This window comes from Pelobates fuscus, chromosome 1, assembly GCF_036172605.1.
Source record: "Pelobates fuscus isolate aPelFus1 chromosome 1, aPelFus1.pri, whole genome shotgun sequence".
NCBI classification, from domain to species: Eukaryota; Metazoa; Chordata; class Amphibia; order Anura; family Pelobatidae; genus Pelobates; species Pelobates fuscus.
In genome coordinates this window covers 299,648,692-299,671,117 of record NC_086317.1, presented here as the reverse complement: position 1 = coordinate 299,671,117, position 22,426 = coordinate 299,648,692, and the positions used below count along the sequence as shown (strand labels likewise).

General features: G+C 38.4%; 1 protein-coding gene across 1 annotated transcript in view; it reads right to left on the bottom strand.

Annotated features, from left to right (window-relative positions):
- DMD (dystrophin) overlaps positions 1-22,426 on the bottom strand; it is a 2,317,639-nt gene that overhangs the window by 650,459 nt on the left and 1,644,754 nt on the right. The window contains exon 55 of the mRNA XM_063457949.1: positions 13,049-13,238. Within this exon, the coding sequence (XP_063314019.1) occupies positions 13,049-13,238 (190 nt within the window). The remainder of the gene's footprint in view (positions 1-13,048; positions 13,239-22,426) is intronic.

Sequence of the window (22,426 nt, the reverse complement as noted above, 5' to 3'; positions counted from 1 at the left end):
ATGTATACAGATATTCCCCACTCCAAAAAAAAACACTTTGTGTGCTTTAAAGCTAGTTTTAAGTTGAATGTGCTGCATTCTATATGTTAATAAAAGCCCATATCCCTAAACTTTGTATAGACTGGGCAAAGTTCATTACCATTAGGTTAAAAGATATGCAGCCTGATTTCTTTGTGTTATCCCCAAATGTAGCAATTTATTAGGAGACATTTATCATAATGTTGTGAACTGAAAAGAGGCACAATCTTTTAAATGCATGCAGTCACCAATGAAATATGTCTGATAAGCAATGTTTTTAGAATTTGATTCCACTTCTCAGACCATTGATGAGAGTGTTCAAGAAGGCAGAGTAAGGGTAGCTGAATATTTTGTGTCTGGACATAGGCATTTACACCTGACTCAATCTGACGTCTAAATACATTTATCACGCAAGCTTACAGAGAGATGAGTTAGAGTAATAATATATTTCCTGTAAACCAGTTTAAAGTTCTAAAATCAACATTTTTAATGCACTGCAGAGCAGCTTTGGCTTGCTATCTTTTTTCTTTCTGCATTTACATGTCATCATCTCTGTAATTCTATCATTACTTAGACTCCAGCTTTTAAATAGCTTGCGAAAATTCTCCTTAACGTTTATAAATGTACCAGTCAGCCCAGGTGGTACTTTGCTGTCAGTTATGACAAACGATGGATGCAAATGCATGTTCCTGGAAACAAACACTGCATTCATCACGCAAAGGTTTCCTATAATTACGTTACCTAATAAAATATACAATTATGATGAATTTCCAGCTGAGGGGATACATTACAACTAGCAAATGGAATTTCTAAACACATGTTTTCTGATCAGAAAGCCAGTTTAATGTTTAATGTTGCTAACAAAATTCTTAATTTCATGGCATATGTACGCATTAGAAGCGATTTATCAAAACAGGTACAAAGTCTTTAATACCACCTACACAACTGCTGGGATGTGATCAGTTTCAAATAGGTCATTCAAAAGGTCAATGAACTAACACTGTGACACCATTGTCACATATATCACCATTAGTTAGAGTGCCAGGAAACATTACCATTCATTTATTGCTCATGATTGCAAGACGATCTTCCCATGTTATTACTGAGAAGATACAATTAGCAAATATCTTACTGTTTGTTCTTTGGTTTTTCATGACATTTTTTCAACCACTGTTTCATACACCGCAATGTACCATATACACATAGATTGTACGTTTGTTTGAACAGGGCCTTCTTTACCTCTTGTCTCTGTTAATATTTTGTATGTCAATTACTTGTCAAAAATAGCCATTCAACAATCATAGAATGTTGCGGAATATGTTGGCGCTATCTAAATGCTAATAATAATATATTAATAGTTATAATTATTTGAACTTAAATTGATCATTTTTAGCCAAATATATATACGTGTTTGTTCATGTGTCTGTGCATATGTGCGTGTGTGCATGCGCACGTCTATCTGTACATAGGATTCTTTTTTTCCGTGGTTTGCTTAAATGCACCATCAGTCAGATATTTGTTTGGTATGGGGTACAGGAGTTAAAAAATATCATCTGTATGTATAATTGGACTTTGTTAAAAATATCAAGTGTTGTAAATTCTGGTCCAGCAACTGGAAATAAAACATTTTTCCATTAATACGGTTTTAATGAAATCAATTTATTGATTATGACATTTTATATCATTTTATTTATCGTACAAGGTAGTAATTTATAACTCTAAATGTTGTCCCAGGGACAACTGCTGAACTCTATGCAAATGCATGAAACCAACTTTTAAAACCTGCACTCATCAATCATCCTGACTCAATCCAAACCATTTCAAAGTTCACTGGGATCTGCAGAGAACATTTCTTTACTCCTAGGATAGCATAAAATAGAGATAAACAGTATTTGACAGTATCATGGAGTTTTCCGCAGTGATAACTTTAAAACAGAAATAAATGTTTGAAATCAAAGTAAAGTTGGCCAAGCTGTTGCAGTGTGAGTCACTATTGGATCACAATGGTGGGCCACTATTGAAGAACATGCAATATTTTGCTTCATCTAGGTATATATTTCTTTATCACAAGCTAGACTTTCAAAGATAACAGACCAGCTAATAACTCATTCACTAAGAAGATTTTTTTCTTCAATTTAAAAAAACAGCATAACATTTTTTAGAAACATGCTTATTATTATTATTATTTTATTATTTATATAGCGCCATCAGATTCTGTAGCGCTGTACAATTTATATTTATGTGCCTAGCAAGCACATACAAATTAAGGTATAACAACAATTTCGTACATAATTCCTCTTCTGAAATACCCAGTACAACTAAATGTATGTACAGCGAATTCAGAAAGTATTCGGACCTTTGATTTTTTTACTTTTTTTTTAAGTGACACTATAGGCACCCAGGCCACGTAATCTCATTAAAGAAGTCTGGGTGTAGTGTCCCTGTTCCCTTAACCCTGCAGCTGAAAACATTGCAGTTTTAGGGAAGCTAAAATGTTCCCATTGCAGGGTTAAGACTGCCTCTAGTGGCTGACTACCAGACAGCTACTATAGGCACTTTCTGGCTTTTCACAGAGTTTAACTCCTTGAAATGATGCTGGATGTCCTCACACATTGCATGAAGATGTCCAGAATCTTGCAAATGCCTGTAGGAAGGCACTGATTCAATGCATTCCTATGGCGAAGGCCTAATAGATGCGCTGTGCTACATTAGGTTCCCTCCTTTTGCTTTCAAGTAGGAGGAGACAGAGCCAGGGAGCTTGGCGCTGGAATCAGGTAAGTGTGTAAAGAGGTTTTAAGCATTCGATTGCTGTGGGGGGGAGGAGGGCGGGAGGGGTGTGGAGGCAGAGGGACTCATTAGTGTTAGGAATACAGCTTTGTGTTCATTTAATGTTGCAACCTTACGCTGCCACATCAATATACACTCAATACCCCATAATGACAAAGCAAAAAAATATATTTTTGGCACAATTGCAAATATATTAAACAGAAAAATCTGAAATATCACATTGACATACATATTTAGACCCTTAACCAGGGACGTTTTAGCCGCGAGGCTAACAAGGCATTTACCTTGGGTGGCATTTTCCAGGGAGCGGCAAAAAAGCCGCCCCCAAACGCCCAGGGCAAATGCCTTGTTAGCCTTGCGGCTAACAGACATGCCGGCCGGGCGTGCAGGCTGCTGTGCGCTGGCGGGCGGCATTGGCTGGCGGGCGGGCGGCTGGCGAGGGAGCACTTCCTCTGAGCTGTCTGCTCAGCTCCCTCGCGCGCCGCAGAGTGAGGCTGGAAGCCGGAATATGACATCATATTCCGGCTCCGCCTCCCAGCCTCACTCTGCGGTGCGCGAGGGAGCTGAGCAGACAGCTCAGAGGAAGTGCTCCCTCACCAGCCGCCCGCCAGCCAATGCCGCCCGCCCAGCAGCCACTGGACCACCAGGGAGAAAGAAAACCTCCCTCCCAGCATTCCCAAAGGTAAGGAGGCTGGGGGGGGGTAAATAAAAAAATAAAAAAATGTGTTAATGTGAGTGAGTGAGTGTGTCTGTTTTTGTGTGTCAGTGTGTCTGTTAGTGTGTGTCTGTTAGTGTGTGTGTTAGTGTGCATCTGTTAGTGTGTGTTAGTGTGTGTCTGTCAGTGTGTGTCTGTTAGTGTGTGAGTGTGTCTGTTAGTGTGTGAGTGTGTTAGCATGTGTCTGTTAGTGTGTGTCTGTTAGTGTGTGTCAGTGTGTGTCTGTTAGTGTGTGTCTGTGTGTGTCTGTTAGTGTGTGTCTGAGTTTTGTCCTGCGTAGGGCAGCACAAAACCAGGATACACCACTGCCCTTAACTCAATAGTTTTAAGCAATTACAGCCTTAACTCTTTCGGGTATGATGTGACAAGTTCTGCAATACTAGATATGGATAGTATCTACCATCTCTGCAGATCCTCACAAGTTCCATCAGGTTGGATGGGAATCGTCCATGGACAGCCATTTTCAATTCTCTCCAGAGATATTTGATTGGGTTCAAGTTACTCTGACTCTGAATGGGCCACTCAAGGACATTTACGGAGTTGCCCCTAAGCCACTCTTATGTTGTGTTTTCAGGATCTTTCATGAGCAAAGATATGGTACTCCTGGGTAGTAAATAATTATACCTAATAAGGTCATCATAGAGTGTTTTGTTTTATACATGGTTCAAACTCTAAAACACTTGGAAATCTAAAACAAAGATGCCAACAAGGAAAAGTAAGCATGTCATTGCAAGTATGTCTAATTCAGGAGTAGGCAAACTTCGGCACTGCAGAAGTTTTGGACAACATTTCGCCTGATGCTTTGCCAGCATTATTGCTGTAAGAGGATTATGGGAGATGTAGTCCACAATGCATTATGGCTGTGAGAGGATTAAGGAAGATGTCCACAACAGCTGGAATGCCCAAGATTGCCTACCCCTGTCCTAGATTATTTATTTCTGCACTGCTTACTGTATATTTGCTTGCTTATGAACACTTGCGTATAAAACTATCTTGTTTTGAATCAGTGGGTAACTAATTTTTGACTGATAAATGTGATTCATGGACTTAATAGGCTTAAAGGGTTACTCCAACCACCACAATCACTTCAGTGATTTGAAGTGGTCATGGTGATAGGAGTACGTATGTGCAGTGTTTCTGCTTGAAATACTGCATATACATAGATATTGTTGTGTGCTGGGGGCAAGTTGCACCGCCAGCACACGTGACATTGGCAGCCCAGAACTCTGTTCTGAGCTGCCTAATGTCAATTCTGTGCATAAAAAACGCTGTCCTCAGCCCGCACTGCACACTGCTGACAGAGTGCCTGCAAGAAATCTAGGAATCTAGGTCTCTCTCCCTCCATTGTAGGAAGCTTTTATTTTATTTATTTTTTAAACATCCCTTTGTCTCTGTCCCCTCACTGGTCAGGAGCGTGTGCATGTGCTCTGAGCTGGTAGTCTATTCACAGGCTTCTCTATGAGCTTGGCCCCTCTGACAGTGCATGGAAGTCAGCCCCAGGAGCTTCACTTGGAACTGGATTTTACTGCTGTTGGAGTTGCAGGGAGCACCTTGTGCATAGTTCCTAATAGGTCATTTTACACAGAAAAGATGCCCTTGCTCTATAGGGTTAAAGTAACCCTTTAATTGGAATACTATAAGTAGTTAATAGAGGGTCAGTAGCCTCTGAAATGCAGTATGAACATGCTTACATAAATAATAATTCTACCATAGATTATTTTGTAACATTTAATACTATTCTGACACATGGAAACAGAAAAACAAATCTTCAGGGTGAATAAAATGGAACACAGACATTTTATTCTGGAAAGAGCTCAAAGTGACAATAAATCCAATATCATGTATAAGTTATGGCGGAAGTAATTATAAATGTGCGTATATAAAATGATAAGAGTAATCCCCAATCAGGTTCCCCTTGTGTCTTTCCAAGATGTAATTCTGCATAAGAATGAGCCCAATTCTGAGGACTGGATTTAGCTGTAAATTGCAAGGAAAAGCAATAGGGAGCAATGTCATCACATCCTATGCAAATCTTTTTATGGAGCCATGTGAGAGACGTGTATATGAATCATGTCTTTACACTTACATCTGACAAATATGAGGTATACACTATTGATTTTTTTAAGCTATGGACAGGACTGAGAGCTGAGGCAACAGCTGCGCTATAGTGATTGTCTAAATTGCTTAAATGCTATTATATACTTTGCAAAAACATTGCAGCAAAATGCACATAAGCTTTTTTGATTTGAGAATAATACAAGTGGAATAAAATACAAACGTTAAAGTAAAGGCGTTGTAAATCCGGATATCTCCTCATGTTGGTTATTTGCTGCAACACAAACGACTCTGGACATTACATGTAAAATAATCATTAACTATATTTTACCTTTTAATAGATCTTTTTTTTTTTTTAAATGGAACGTACTGGTATTGGTAGGTCTGGAAAGAAATACTAAATTGTGGAAAATTGAAAAACGCTTTTGATCCAGTTATACTGGATTTCTGTAAGCGTTAAAATATGTGTTGTCAGCTAGAAAACACATTTTCATATAACATCAATGTTATATTTGATATTACTGTTCATGCATAGGATAAATGGATGGATAAACATATAAAAAGACTTCAGTCCATCTATGCCAGCTAACTCTATCTCTGTTTCAACATACTATCTACATTACAATAAAAGGTCATGCTCCACAGACTCATAAAATGATACCCTGGGGACGGTTTGCAAAGAAAAGGTAGCTAAAAATAAATTATATCCAGAATTAATTCTTTTGTTTTTTTTTTATCTTTAACAACTTCAGGGAGGACCAAACTATTAAGAAGAGAGGCATGGTGAGTGAGGTCCAAGCTTCCTCTATTCAGGGGATACAGATAAGGTTTAACCTGGCAAATGCCTGGTGAATTGCCTCTAACTCTACCTCCATCCTGTGAACAGTATAATTAATATACCTAGAACCCTTTTTTACATTTTACTGGGTGGTGGTGTAGCAGGCATGATCCTAACCTCCCCCACCCCCAGCTCAAATGCCTTAATTGCTTTAGGACCAGAGAATGCCCAATCTCTCTGACAATGGTCATGTAGTTAGAAGCAGTGGCTGGAGGCACCTGGTGTACCATTCTTTTAAGCCATAAACAATAACAGCATGTAGTAAATAATGAATGACATTGAGGTTTTCCTATCAAGCTAGTAATATTACATTGGTATAACTTTCCAACAATGCCAAAAACAAAACAAAAAAAACTAAACACATCACGATCTATTAAAAAAATCTCACTGTGTCCACTCTGTTATATAAATGTAGTAGATGAAATGCAAAGGGCTATCTGTTGGCTGCAAACATGTGTTTTGTTGTTATTATGCTATTTAATATTCTTAGTGCTGTTCCTGTTTGCTTTCCCATCATTGTTACATAGTTACATAGCTGAAAAGAGACGTGTATATCAAGTTCATCCTTTCTCACACTTGTTTTTAATGTTGATCCAAAACACCCAGTTTGAAGTGCTTCCAATTTGCAACAAACTAGGAAATAATTATTTCTTGACGCCAGAATGGCAGTCAGATATCCCATTGGACCAATCAGCTATTACTCAACTAATTAAAAAGTATATCCCTGTAAATTATGTTATTTGCAAGTATTCATCCAATTGCTGTTTAAATATCTGTACAGACTCTGATAAAAACCACCTCTTAAGGCAGAGAATTCCACATCCTTATTGTTCTTTGCCTTAGACTAAATCTCTTTGCCTTAGACTAAATCTCCTTTCTTCCAGTCTTAATGCGTAACCTCATGTCCTCTTTATACTCCTGTATATGAATAGATTTCCAGAAAATGGTTTGTATTGGCCCCAGGGGCGTATTAGCCGCGAGGCAAACAAGGCATTTGCCTTGGGCGGCATTTTCCAGGGGGCGGCAAAAAAAGCCGCCCCCAAATGCCCAAGGCAAATGTCTTGTTAGCCTTGCGGCTAACAGACATGCCGGCGGGCTGCTGGGCGATCGGGCGGCCGGCCGGCCGGCGAGGGAGCACTTCCCCTGAGCTGTCTGCTCAGCTCCCTCGCCAGCCGCAGAGTGAGGCTGGGAGGCGGAGCCGGAATATGACATCATATTCCGGCTCCCAGCCTCACTCTGAGGCGCGCGAGGGAGCTGAGCAGACAGCTCAGGGGAAGTGCTCCCTCGCCGGCCGCCCGCCCGATCGATCGCCCAGCAGCCACTGGACCACCAGGGAGGAAGAGACACCCCCCTCCCCAGCATTCCCAAAGGTAAGGAGGCGGGGGGGGGGGGGGGGGGGTGTTAAATAAAAAAAAAATGTGTTACAAATAAATTTAAAAAAAAAAATGTGTTAAAAAAATAAATAAAAAAAATGTGTTATAAATAAAATAAAAATGTGTTAAAAAAAAAATGTGTTCAAAAAAAATAAAAAAAAAATGTGTTAATGTGGGTGGGTGAGTGTGTGTCTGTGTCTGTTAGTGTGTGTGTCTGTTAGTGTGTGTCTGTTAGTGTTTGTGTCTGTTAGTGTTTGTGTCTGTTAGTGTGTGTGTCTGTTAGTGTTTGTGTCTGTTAGTGTGTGTGTGTGTGTCTGTTAGTGTGTGTGTGTCTGTCAGTGTGTGTGTCTGTTAGTGTTTGTGTCTGTGTCTGTTAGTGTGTGTGTCTGTGTCTGTTAGTGTGTGTGTCTGTGTCTGTTAGTGTGTGTGTGTGTTTCTGTTAGCGAGTGTGTGTGTGTGTATTTAGAATGCGGGGCGGGGGGAAAGGTTGGGTGGGGGTGGCGCGGGGGGTGGGGGTGGCGCGGGGGGAGGGGGGGCGCCTGAGTTTTGTCCTGCCTAGGGCAGCACAAAACCAGGATACACCACTGATTGGCCCTGAATTTATCTGTATAATTCTTACATATCTGGCACTGTTTTGACAAACTAAAGCGATTTAAATTGGTTAAACTTTCTTCATAACTAAAACGTTCCATTCCTTTTATTAATTTTGTAGCCCACCTCTGCAATTTTTCTAGTGCCATAATATCCTTCTTTAGAACAGATGCCCAAAATTGTACAAACCCTTTTTAAAGGGACACTATAGTTACCCAGACCACTTCAGTTCAATGAAGTGGTCTGGGTGCCAGGTCCTTCTAGTTTTAACCCTTCACATGTAAACATAGCAGTTTCAGAGAAACTGCTATGTTTACATAGCAGGGTTAATCCAACCTCTAGTGGCTGTCTTCCTGACAGCCGCTCAAGGTGCTTCTGCGATGCTGGATGCGAAATTTGCATCCAGCGTGCAGAACGTCCATAGGAAACCATTGAGAAATGCTTTCCTATGGACTGTTAGAATGCATTCCGCTCCACTCGGGAGCTGACGTCGGCGGGGGAGGAGAGGTCACCAGCGCCGAGGGAGCCCGGCGCTGGATAAAGGTAAGCTGCTGAAGGGGGTTTGACCCCTTCAGCCCAGCGGGATGGGGACCCTGAGGGTGAGGGTCCCCCAAGGATGACATAGTGTCAGGAAAATGGGTTTGTTTTCCTGACACTATAGTGATCCTTTAAGGTGTGATCTTACCAGTGATTCATAAAGAGGCAAAATTGGATTTTCATCCTGAGAATTAATTCCCCTATTTATTGTTATGGTTTTGCTCTATTAGTTTGAACATCAGACCACAGAATCTGTGCTACTCATTTTAACCTTTGGTTTTGCTGATATTAAAACTTCCTGGTTATTACTTCCAGTTACTACCTGTTCAGCACTGGCAGTGACAAGAAACTTGGGCTTCAATCCATAGAGAACATATAAATTGCTGAAGAAAGACTACTTATCTTGATCTCTTCATTTCCTGTGTTCTTTACCTTGGCACTCCAAGTTCTTTCCATGGATTCTACATTATTTAACACTTGTCCTTCCAAGATGGGGAATGGGATGAATACACACTTACCACATTCCAGGCTACACACATTCTGAATTATGTTTCTACTATTAAAATCTATATACTGTTTACTTATATATAAAATGATATAATTAGCAACATGACCACACGCTGGTGAACCTCAAATGAGATCTAAAAAACTAGACCTAGAATGAAAAACAATATGCTCAGATTCATATATATGACTATCATTAATGTGAGAACTGTCCAGAATTCAAAGTGGTTTCAAAGTAAATTTTATATTTAAGGCCAAAATACCCAAACTGGGAATATTCTCCAAGTCAGCAATGCTTTCTGTTTGGCTACTTGGGGCTTAAATTTTAAATTCACTTTGATTCCCAAACAATCCTCACTTGAAAGAATAATACTGTATGTTAAATATGTGTGTAAACAAACAGATTTTTACCCAAAACAAGGAACGTGTCCGAATCCAGAGCGTTCTACAACTGCTGAATGGCTAAGTACAATAAAAAGTTATTGCAGAGTTCAATGCCCATTCTACAGAATGCAAAGAAATGGTGATGAAGACAAATGAATGGAACACTGCATGCAATCCTGTGTACACAAATACCTTCATTCTCCTTCATCACAGGTGATGTATCATCCTCCCACCCCAATATGTTGCAGCATGAGGTAGCATTTCATCTTCTCATTTTCAAGTACTGAATTAAGGAAAACTAATTTCTTGCTTCCAGAAGAAAACAATTGACTGGGAATTGTATAATCACTAACTATGACAAATTTATTCAAGGTTTGTGTTTTTCTTTTCTCAGTTGACGCATCGAAGCATAAAAGCACAAAATGCTGAGAAATGCCAGTTCTGTGTTTTAAAGTATACCATCAACTCCCAAAGTGTTTTTTTTTTTATGTACAGTTAGATTGATTTAAAAAAATTAGATTAATTTTATGTGACATAATTACAGCAAAGTAGTGTGCAATTAAGATATGGAAATTATAGTCAAACTTTTCAACAAGGTTTAGGTGAACAGAATTTTGATGCAATATAACCATACTGTATGTGCTATCCATAAAATGATAGCACACGGGACTGAAATGTTGTTGAATCCTATTAAGTATATTCCAGATGCTAATAACGCAGCATTGCAGGATCTTGTAATACATTTTTTTATAGGACTATTAGCATTTTACTATGACAAGGTTGTGGAATGACTTCCTCGTATGAAAACATGGTTAATTACTTCTCTACTGAGAGCTTTGTAAGAAAAATTAGAGTAACCTGTCTGGGACAGTAAACAAAGTAAATCAAGTCTTACAAAAATGTTTTAGGTTATTTGTTAATTTATTGAAGAAAGATGAAATACATGAAATATTCATGATTTGGAACATACTGGGCACAAGACAAAATGTCCCCAAGAGAAGCAGTACTAAAGCAGTGTAAAATCTGTAAACACCTTCAAGTATTATGTTCATAATTTTATGAGGAATTCATCCTTACTTTTGGAAATGAACATTCCCAAACAGTCATCTTGATATGGATAATTTAGCTGCACGTGGCAACATACTTGCCACATACAGTAAGTACAGATGTAATACGTCAGGCATCTGTATATCTGATTTATAGATAGGAGCAGCCAACATAGCACCTTCAGGATGTTCTTTGCAGTTTGAAATTGCAAAGTATGTTTAATTGACAAACAGGAAGTACATTTATTGTGGGAATATTCTAACCAGTGATGCTTTTTCCAACAATGCTGAGATAATGCAATACAGCAATAGTTAGTTGAAGGTAGTGGTAGAAAATATAAAAAAGTAAAAATAGACAGGCTATAGAAAACTCTACATGGAAACATCACCGATACCCGAATCCTCTGTAAATTTTGAAGGCCTATAAATTTGATATTAAGTGCAAGACGCAATACTGAAGTTTTCTGAGTCTGAGGAATTGAGAAGGATTAATCATGAACGGCAAAAGACCAGGAAAGGATATAGTCTTCTACAATGGTGTGGGAGTTTATATTCCCAGTTCACAGTACAGTCCCAGACTAAATTCTATAATCATGTACACAACAAATCATTTTAGAAATAAATGTTAAAAAAGGATTAAACATCAGTTTGAGTAATGCCTGCTTTGCTTTAGCAGTTGCCCTTTTTGAGAGAGCCTATCATCAGATTTTGCTGGAAATTACCTCATGTTTTGAGGGACCATTACTCTCTATTCTTAAACATTAGGTCTGTATTATTATGCACTAAGCAAAAGATAATAAGTAATTAAAGTGGAACAAAATAAAAGTACAAGGGAATGATAAAGTATTGCACAAAAATAGCAAAACCAAGCAAAAATCTCTGTAGTACATTCGTAACCTGTTTATATGATCATCATATACAACAACAACAACTCATGTCACACGCTGAAGCCCCACTTACATCATAAACTTCATATATGTCAACCATTCTTAAGGCCCTCTCTGCAATCTTAATCTATACCCTTATGCCAAGTTATAAAACATTATTATGCAAAAGGTGACTTTAGTTACAGAACCTGAGGTTGCATACATAATTTCTTCTCTGTTCATTTTGTTTTGATCTCATGTATGGTGTATGTTTTACAACCTTGATCATTAGATATATGCATTGCGCTTATTCAACTGTATCTTCTGTATGTCACCAATGTTGTATATGAATTTATTCATGCAGAAAAAAATGAAGGCCCAAATTATAGGTTCTGGTCAAACCTAAAATTGATTTTCAGCTTCTGATAATGTATTTGTACGGATTTTTTTTTAATACAGCTTACAATACATACAAAGATAATATTTTTGTACCTGTGGGCACTGTTATTGGATCCTTTACCTTCTTTGCTCCTATTTGCAAAAGTTCTAAAGGCAACACATGGTATTTTATCACACTTCAGTAATAATAAGCATTTTGTGCTTATTTAGAAGAATGATTCCTCCCTAACTATTCAATAGTTGGTTGTCTGAATGAGTGCAGGCATTATACTGAATAACATTGTCATTCAAAAATGGAATACCATTTCTAAAGTGCAAATGTGCCTGACAGAAATATAAGTTGCAGTGAACTGACAATATATAATGTATTTGTAATAAACTGTATTGTTTTAAACACTTTTAGATTGTTATACCTCCCTCAAATCATCATGGGATGATATATCTCTTGCTATAAATCTGTAGCCCCCAAATCTTTCCTGTGTTTTTAGGATGTTTTTCTTCACCTTTAAGAAATGTTATAAATCAATTTCTAGTGTGCATTAGGCATTGTTATATTAAAACTAAACTAAGTAGCAAGTATAAAGTATCATAAGAAGATGAAGTTATCTTTGTTAGCTATCTTGGATTCCAAGGAAAAGGCTTGAAATGGAGCATGCTGGGCTTGTTGTAAATATTATTTTGATTTACAATAAGTGGTTATGGTCAGTGGTCAGCTTATCAGGAAGACAAATAATATTTTACAGGATAGCTCCACCCCAGACCACATCTCCAGCGACAGTCATTGAAAGAAGTGTCTTTCTTTCTCCATTTGCAATGGGAAGTATATGATTAAACATTTTTATATATACAATAATAATTATTCCAATGTCATTGTAATCTGTGCTTCAAACAAGCAAAGAAAACAAAGTAAAATGGATTTGGTGTCCTTAACATACCTGCCATTGGTTCATGAGTTCTCGAAGCCCCCTTGAATCCTCTGACACGCGATCTTTGTGTGTAGCATCCTGCAGGACATTAGCTGTGATCTCAGCTTCTGTGAGCCAGGCCAAAAACTGTTCCAGGTCTAAGTAGAATTGCTGCAGCAATCGGAGGGCAGCCTCTAATGCTCCATCACGCTCGCTAACCCTGCAAATGAGTGGTAAGTATACAACACAGCAATAAGTAAGACATCATTATATAGTAACAGGTGAAATCTATCTATTTAGACAAATGACAAAAACATTTTTACCATAAAAACCCTGATGATAGGCAACTAAGACATTAAAATCAGGCTTATCTACATGATGAATGAAATCTGACACATTTAGAAATTACTTTCAACACAACGATGCTCTGACAGTACAATATCGATACATTTAGACAAGAATCCTCTTTGCTAGTTATAATTCAAAAATATTTCCATCTATGTTTGGAAATACAGGATTCTAAACTGCCAACAAAACGAACAATGATTTGTCTGAATAGACATATACTACATTAGACATTTCCTCTGCTGCTATATGGCCATCAGTAGAGACAGTTGGGGAAGTTTCAAGAAGATGTGCACTAGACTCCATCCCAAGAATATGACTCTGTGTCCTGACTTGTTAGGGTCTGCCGACACATCCCCATGTACTCAGTTCCTGAGGTCACACCATGCTCAACACCATAAGACAACAGATGCATACATTTGGGAAACAATAACCAGTTTAAAGAGGTTGAGCTCCACTCCCTGATGCTGTAATCCAATAGCAGCCATAAAAAACAATAAAATGTCTAATCTTTTAGGATTCCAGAATCTGACAGCCCAAACGAAAGCCATTGGATGATATTGGAAATCCTCGTAGAACAGGCTAAAATGTCTAAGGAGTTTGAACTAGAACATTTCCCCAAAATGTTGCCATAATTAGTTGCTGGTCTCTCAACAGAATCTCCAGCTATCAATGATGTTGAGGGGGTGGGGATGGGGGGGGGGGGGGAGGAGGAGGGGGGCAGAGGAGGAAGAGATGGTGGTGGAAACTGGTAAACTAAACATAGTGGACACAAAATGCTTTTTTCTGATAATCTGAAAAACAGCAATAACTAGTCCTTACTATGATGATAGATTTTTTTTTACTAAACAAAACTGGTAGGGGGGGAAGCATTCTTCTTCTGTCCCTATGGACCAGCCTCCGCTGGCTATTAGTAGTATGCTTCTCCTTCAAAAACATGTAGAGAAGCCAAACAATCTGTAAATAAAGTCAGTTCTATATATGTCCAGGGTTGGAATGAAATCATATGTGACATTGATTACTCAGAGGCACAATATAATAATTGCCATACATTATTATGGAATATGTTGGCACTATATAAATGCCGATAACAATAATTTGTTCCACATTTATTAAAATAAAAATGCAAATCTATAAAATTGGCAGTTCCTTGTCAAGTGATTGGATCCATGGTCTGCCTTAAATAGTTTACATAACTATTTACATATGCTCATATGTTTATGCACAATATCCTTTATAATTGACATAGCTAATACATTTAATGTTTTATAATTGACACTTTTATGTTTTAAGTATACTTAAATTTCAGATACGGCATATTTACCATTGGAAATCATACATAGGGTAATACACTTAGTGTTACATTTTTTCAAACCAATACATTTTGGTAATTTGGTAATATACAACAGACAAGAAGTCACCAATTGAGACTGAAAGAAATACATTTTTGATTACAACAGAGGAAATGGTTCTTTACATTATGAACTATGAAGATGTGGAATTCTCTGCCTAAATAGGTTGCGTTGTCATATTCTATAGATCATTTTTAAAAGCCTTGGATACTTTTGTGCATAGACAGAATATTTAATGATATAGATTATGTTTTAATAAACATGTTGTTTCAAGGAGAAATCCGATTGCCATTATGGAGTCAAGAAGGTTTTCTTTGTGGTATAATTGGAAATGGGGGGGGGGGGGGGGGGGGTTGCTTCTTTTGGATCAACAGCATAAAAGAATGTGCTTCAGGGTTAAACGTGATAGACTTTAGTCTTTTTTCAACCAAAACAACTATGTAACTATGTGACATAAAACAAAGAGTGCCTACCAGACCCTTTCTAATCTAAGATAAGCATTGATGTTCTATTTTGTTATAGGTAGTGATGTGGGGGTTCATTTAGTGAAAAATTATCTTTCACATATTCATGTTGATATATACAGTCTTATAATGAATTCAAATTGTTTTATCATAAATGCATGCATTATTAAAATTAATTCATTATATCACTGTAAAATTCAACTACTAACAAACTCAAAGCAGAAATCATATAATTCTCAGAAAATTTTAATTATATCCATAGCAAAAGTCTTCTTTTCAATTTAAGAATGTGTGTGCTAAATTCTACTGTTTCTTTCGGTATAGTGTGTTGTTTGATAAGCCATACATCAAAATTAGATTGCAATGCCTAATTAAAATCACTTAGCTACAATGCAAATTCATGGATTACAAACTCAGTTAAATGTAATTAAAACTGATTATCTAAATAATTGAATTTCAAAGTCACTAATTTCTCTTGCATTTAACTACAGCAGAAATGACTAAATATCTGAACCAAATACTGTGGAAGGTTCTGATAACATTATTTGCAATCAGTTGTGACATACAATAGAGAGGATTAAGGAAAGTGTGCTTATTTTGCTAACTCTAATACAACTAACAAGCTATTTTCATTGGATTTCCTCCTATTTTTTGGTTGCCATTTTGCCAAGCAATTGTATCTTTTTGTCAACGCCTAATATTAACATGACCAAATGTACTCTTTAACCCTTTAAAGGTAAAAGGCAGGCGACACATGCTATAAGGGACTGATTCTCATAGGGTAATATTAAGTACAGTATTATACGCATTATAATCGCCTAAGGACGAATGATGTGGATATGCTATACATTTGCTGAACCACGGTCCTTAAAGGGTTAAAAAACTATTCAATTCTGAAGCCTACATCTTTATAAGTGCCCCATCCCCAACACCCACTTCTTTAAAGGGCAAATCTGGTCACCATATTGGATATAAAGATAATTTCTTAAAATTTACAAGTGTTACAATGGCAATACTGATGGCTGGAAGCTTCCCTTTTGTAGAACAAGCTGTGTTTGTTTCCTACTGACCAATTTCAAAGCTACCAAGGAGAAAATACATAATAGGGAATTAAACACAAAAGCCGACACAATCATTTGAAACATTAAAATTACATTCATTATAATTAAGTTGACTTGATGTGCTGTCATTATATTTCAACAACGAACCGACATGTACAAAGACTGGTTTTTAACAGAACAATTATCTCATTTTGCCTACTGTGAGGAAAATAAAAAAAAAGAATAATAAAGGTAACAACTCTCACCTTATACATGGTAGGAAACGAAAAGAAATTGATACATAGTGATAAATGCTTAAAAATGCTATAACTCCAAACACCTAAAGCACAAGAAAAATTTGCAGTTTTATTAGGCACCTTTGTCACACCTTCCAGGCTGTCAATCAGACAATCAGGAGGGTTTCTTTCTTTACTCTTTTTGAACTATAGTTCAACAAAGAAATTATGCACCATTCTGTCACTTGTTATTCTTACATGTCTCAATCAGCTTTAATATAGCTCATTGAGAAGTATATGACTACGCAGTTGAGTTCATGCATGATTTGTCCAGAACGCTTTTCAGTGAAAAGCCTCTGATTGGACAATGTCCAGCACAGACGCAAAACTCTTTGCAAGACAAAAAGGGGAAGGCTTGCAGTAACTGCAGAAAAACGTTTTTTGTATAACTCATCTACAAAACTTTTAAGGTTTTGGTTATACCTACCAAATTATTGATTTCGCTTTTCTATGTACTCTGTTTAGTACTGTACTGTACTGTTTAGTGCTTAGCAGTGTTGAACCCCCAAAACATAAATACCCTAAATATTAACATGTTCTATATATTTATTATATTTAGCATAATACCATTACCTCTGCACAGAAAAATCAAATACACTGTATTGTTGTTGTCTTTGTTTTTCTGCAGCTGTGGCTGTATGACACCCTGACACAGACTAAATTTCTATCTATTGTGAGATTTCAGCTGAGGAAGAATATCATGTCACAATTATGACCAAAGAATACAATCTAATGAGGCTGTCCTTGACATCGTTACAGTTTTGACTGTTTTTATGTCGCAAAGCTGAAGATGAATTGTCACCATTCCAAATCATTCATTATTTAAATCTAAGTTACGATCCACATGGCTCAGTTTTATAGTGCTGTTTATTTAAAATACACATTGGACTAGCCAAAAAGCTGTCGGTTTTATTAATAGTTAAATAGTTGCTCCAAATATCATGAGAACATCAGCGATTTGAAGTGGTCATAGTGCAAGTAGTATGTACATGCAGCATGTCAGTTGGGCTCCTGGGCAGCTGGCAAGCAGTTCCTGGGGTCCAGTGGGGCTACTGAGCGGCTGGCGTGTAGGCGGAGAGGGATCAGTGATTTCCCTGCTCATTTCCCTCGCGCGTCTCTTAGTGATGCCATAGCCGGAGTGACGTCATATTCCCGGCTCCAGCATCGCTGCTGTGCACGCGAGGGAGCTGAGCGGGGAGATCACTGCTCACTGCTCCCTCATTGCCTACGGCCATTTTATTTTTTCAACTTTTGGGTTCCAGGAAACACAAATTGGGAAACGCTGCTATAGACACACGTTCTCTTAATTTTAGGACTTTTCTGGCAATTTTCAGATCTAGTTGAAATTTTCTGAACAAATCTGTAATTTAAACATTTTTCAACCAAAATTCTTCAGAACTGAAAGAAATCAGAAGAACCAAAAGTTTTTTGCCATGGAGAAGTCTATCTTCCATTATGTCTTTATGCATCTCTGTGTTTATAATGCTTATTTTGAATGTAGCTTTTAGCCATGACACATCACATTGGGAGATACGTAATCAGGCCTACTAGGGGGCTTCGCCAGAAATAAAACTCGCATCACTGACATCACCTATAATGGGAGGGTGCACCGGGAAGTGGGTGTGCCAAAAGCAGAACTGATTGAAGCCCTGTGTTAACATCCTGATGCCTCTGCCTCTTCACCCTCTGCCCCCTAAACATTATCCGTATAAAGATCATTGTCTAATGCTAGTTATACAATAATCCCAGACAGAAACATTTCACTATCCCTGCCTTTAACCCCTTAAGGACCAAACTTCTGGAATAAAAGGGAATCATGACATGTCACACATGTCATGTGTCCTTAAGGGGTTAAATTACTGATATCAATAGTTATGAGGTGCCTAATAGGAAAACCATTTTTAATCTCTGACACCGATTAGCATGTTTTTCTTAATGATGAGTCAAGATGACACAGACTCAAAGACGAACTATCCGTTTTGTAGAAGTAAAATATTGACCAATTAGGACTTCCTTATTTACTTAAAAACACACAGAGGTTTATTTTGTAGAATATTCGTCAGTACTGTACGTTTATGTAATATTATGTACCAATATTTATTCTCAAGTGCCATGTGCCATTAAACACAATTCTGATTGCTGATCTGATGCTTCTTCGTCCTGCAAATTCTTGATTTTTTTTACCCTTTAAACCATCCATGACTATATGTTCATAGGAGGTCTATTTTATATAAATAGCCAAATTAAAACCAACCAGCCCTCCTGCCAGTTCAAGGCCTACATCCTTGATTGCATTTGACACAATAATCATCATCATATCTTAAGACTGAAATCAGTTTGACAGAATTCAACTCTGGTCTGCTTCTTCCAATTACCTGGAAATTGCAACCCAGCTTAGCTCTCAGGAAATAAGTTTGCATTTACAATTCCTCCGAGGTGCAAAAGTGATGCAGTAGATGTAGCAATTTAACTCACTAACTTATACAATAACTATTTTCTTTTAAATTCACTCATCTCTAGTGAATGTCTGACACAGCTGATAGCCCTACAGATGCGTGCTGTTCTGACTTTCAAAGGAATACATATATTGCAAAGAAACAATATTAAACTGTGATTTGGAGAGATAGCTGAAATAATGCTTATATTTCCAGGCAACGTATGAATGGATTTTTAGCACTATTTAAAAAGTGATGATAATTTTAAGCGAAACAGGTCGTAGAATGAAAATATTTTCTTGAGTGTCAGAATGCCTTTGCTAATTGCAGACGTTCTGTGCGAGGCTTTATATGGTATCACTTCACCCCCGAAGCAAGCTGCTTCTGTAATATCTCTTGATTCATGGATCGTTTACTTTAATGTGGTATTTTCCGCAAGAAATAGAAAATCAATATCCTTAAAAAATTTACATTGTCTGTTTTTTTTTTTCTTTCAATTCTTTTTCTAGGGAATAAATATAGAAGCGTAACATTTAAAAGCAATTTATATGAGAAAGAGAACCTTTCTGTTTTTTTTCTTCTTTATCAATGTACAGCCTTGGATGTTCTTGTTTTAATTTGGTTTTGTCAATAGCCTTTGGGTTAAAGTATACGGAAATTAAAATCCAAGTTTCTTAGTATTATACAGTCAGACAATCATTGACAGCTTGCAAAAGCCAAATGATATTCAACAGTGGTAAATGTAAGGGTTTGTAGGGAATATAAGCATGGGATTTATTGCACAGGCAGACACTAGAGGTGATTCCCTGTGAGAACCGAGTCAGATGCGCATGCAGGGCCGGTGCAAGGATTTTTGTCTACACAGGCGACGATGTATTTTGCTGCTCCCCTCGCCCCAACAAAAAAAATGCATCTTCACCTTTGAGTCTCGTAGCCCCCTTTTGAATGTCTTACCCTCTTTAGTGCTTCATATCCCCTCTCTTTAAAGGGACACTCCAGGCACCCAGACCACTTCTGCCCATTGGAGTGGTCTGGGTGCCAACTCCCACTACTCTTAACCCTGCAACTGTAATTATTGCAGTTTTTTATAAACTGCAATAATTACCTTGCAGGGTTAACTCCACCTCTAGTGGCTGTCTACTAGACAGCCACTAGAGGGAACTTCCTGCTCTATAGCACAGATCTGTGCTAGATCGTCGCTGGACGTCCTCACGCTGTGTGAGGACCTCCAGCGTCGCTCAAATCCCCATAGGAAAGCATTGAAATTAGTTTTCAATGCTTTCCTATGGGGAGACCTAATGCGCATGCGCATTAGGTCTCCTCGGCCGGTGGGCGGGATCAGTCTCGTCCACCGGCCGACGGAGTCATAAGGAGGAGTGGCGCGGAGGAGGAGATAGCGACGAGGGACATCGTCGCTGCCTCAGGTAAGTGACTGAAGGGGTTTTCACCCCTTCAGTAACCGAGGACTGGGGGGTGGGAGGGAGAGGGACCATCCAGTGCCAGGAAAACAGATTGTTTTCCTGGCAGTGGAGATTCCCTTTAATGTCTTGCCCTTTTGTTTCTTACACCCCCTTTAGTGCGTCTCTTACAACCCCTCTTGTTTATTTCTTACTTCCCCACCAGCCACCACATTTATGTCTATTTTTTCCCCCGGCCCCTTTCTGTCTCTTTCTCCCATACAAACGTAGATAAATGGGCAAAAATACATATATGCACAAAGACACAAGAATAGAAACACACAATCATACAGGCACACAGACCGTTATTTAGGCACACAGTGACAAAGATATACAGACACACAATCAAACACATGCATACAGACACAGTCAAACAATCTACACTTACAGGTAAACTTTCATATAAATGCAGACAGACTGTCATACAGAGACATACAGACACAGTCATACAGAGACATACAGACACAGACATACAGTCATACAGAGACATAAAGACACAAGCAGTCACACATGCAGTCACAAGTACATATTTACATCTCAGGCCAGTGTTTATGTAATTGAATGTAAGCATGTTTTTCTATACAGTATGGAGTATGTTTATGTGAATGTAGGGGTGTGCTTGTGTGTTGTGTTGACATTTGAATGCAGGGGTGTCTTTGTATGTAGTGTTGGCGTTTTAATGCTGAGATGTATGCACATTTACACAAACATTGCCACAAACACTGCGATACACATGCAGACATAAAAATACAGACACACGCACTGACAGACATACAGATGCACACATACACACTGACAGACATACAGATACAGATACACACAGTGACAGACATACAGATACACATACTGACAGACATACAGATACACACACTGACAGACATACAGATACACACACACAGATACATGCTAATCATATATACTTTTATAGCCACCCTCTGGTTTCCTACCTCTGGCTGAGGTAGTTGGGAGTTATGGGCTGGCTCTCCTCTCCCAGCCCCTCCTCTCTGCTCTCTCACACAGCTTCAACCATGCAGATACGGATGGGGGCGGTATTTCCAGTTCCTGCAAGGAGCCAGCCGCGCTGTGTGCTACGCGGGGAGCAGGGATATGACATGTTCATATCCCCGCCCCCTCCAGACAGTCCACGGCATGATGCAGGAAGGAAGGCTGGTCTGTGGGGATGCTGCTACCGCTCGGTCACGCTACAAGAAGTGCTGTGTGCTTCTCTCCTGCCAGTCACCCAGACATTTGCGCCCCTGGGCCGGAGCGCCCTATGGCGGCCGCCTGTGCCGCCTTATGGTAGTGCCGGCCCTGTGCGCATGGGAGAGAGGAGCAGTCATGGCGAGATCAGTGTGGAGAGAGAAGAAAGGCACTATAGTGTTGGGAATATATAATAACAAAGTATTTAACCAGGAAAGGTACATTCAGATCAATCTGGTTTCCAATACATCCAGGGGATACTGGTTGAACAGAGTCTATTGATGATGCATTAGCCCACTGAGCTGTCTCACCAACCTGACGTGTGTCCCTAACACTGTAGTGTTCCTTTAATTGTTAATGCATTAGAAATGTCTCCATGAGATTATATTTATGTAGCAGCAATACAACAACTCAAAACTATAGATTAAATAATTAGAGCTTTTCTGTAAATGTAAATCATCACTCAAAAGAACCCAAGCTTTACTTCCATTGTGCCCCATTGCATTCCTCCTTTGTATTTAGTAGCAATAATGATAATACCAGAGCATTTGTCCAGGAAGAAAGCTTTTTTTTGTCCTGGAAAGTGTAGGTGTAACTATAACTGAATTAATTTTGTTAATTTTTTTAAACTTTGGTAGGTTTAAAGGCTGAGTTGCGCTTGCTGGGAATGAATCTTGCAACTTTTCTACCCGCTAAGCTACCATGGAAGCATATAATAAGGTAGAGTGCTGTGCTCAAATAAACATTCTAACCTATATCTATCAAAACAGCAATTTATTTCCACGGGAATATAAATACGTAATAATATTTGTCTGATTG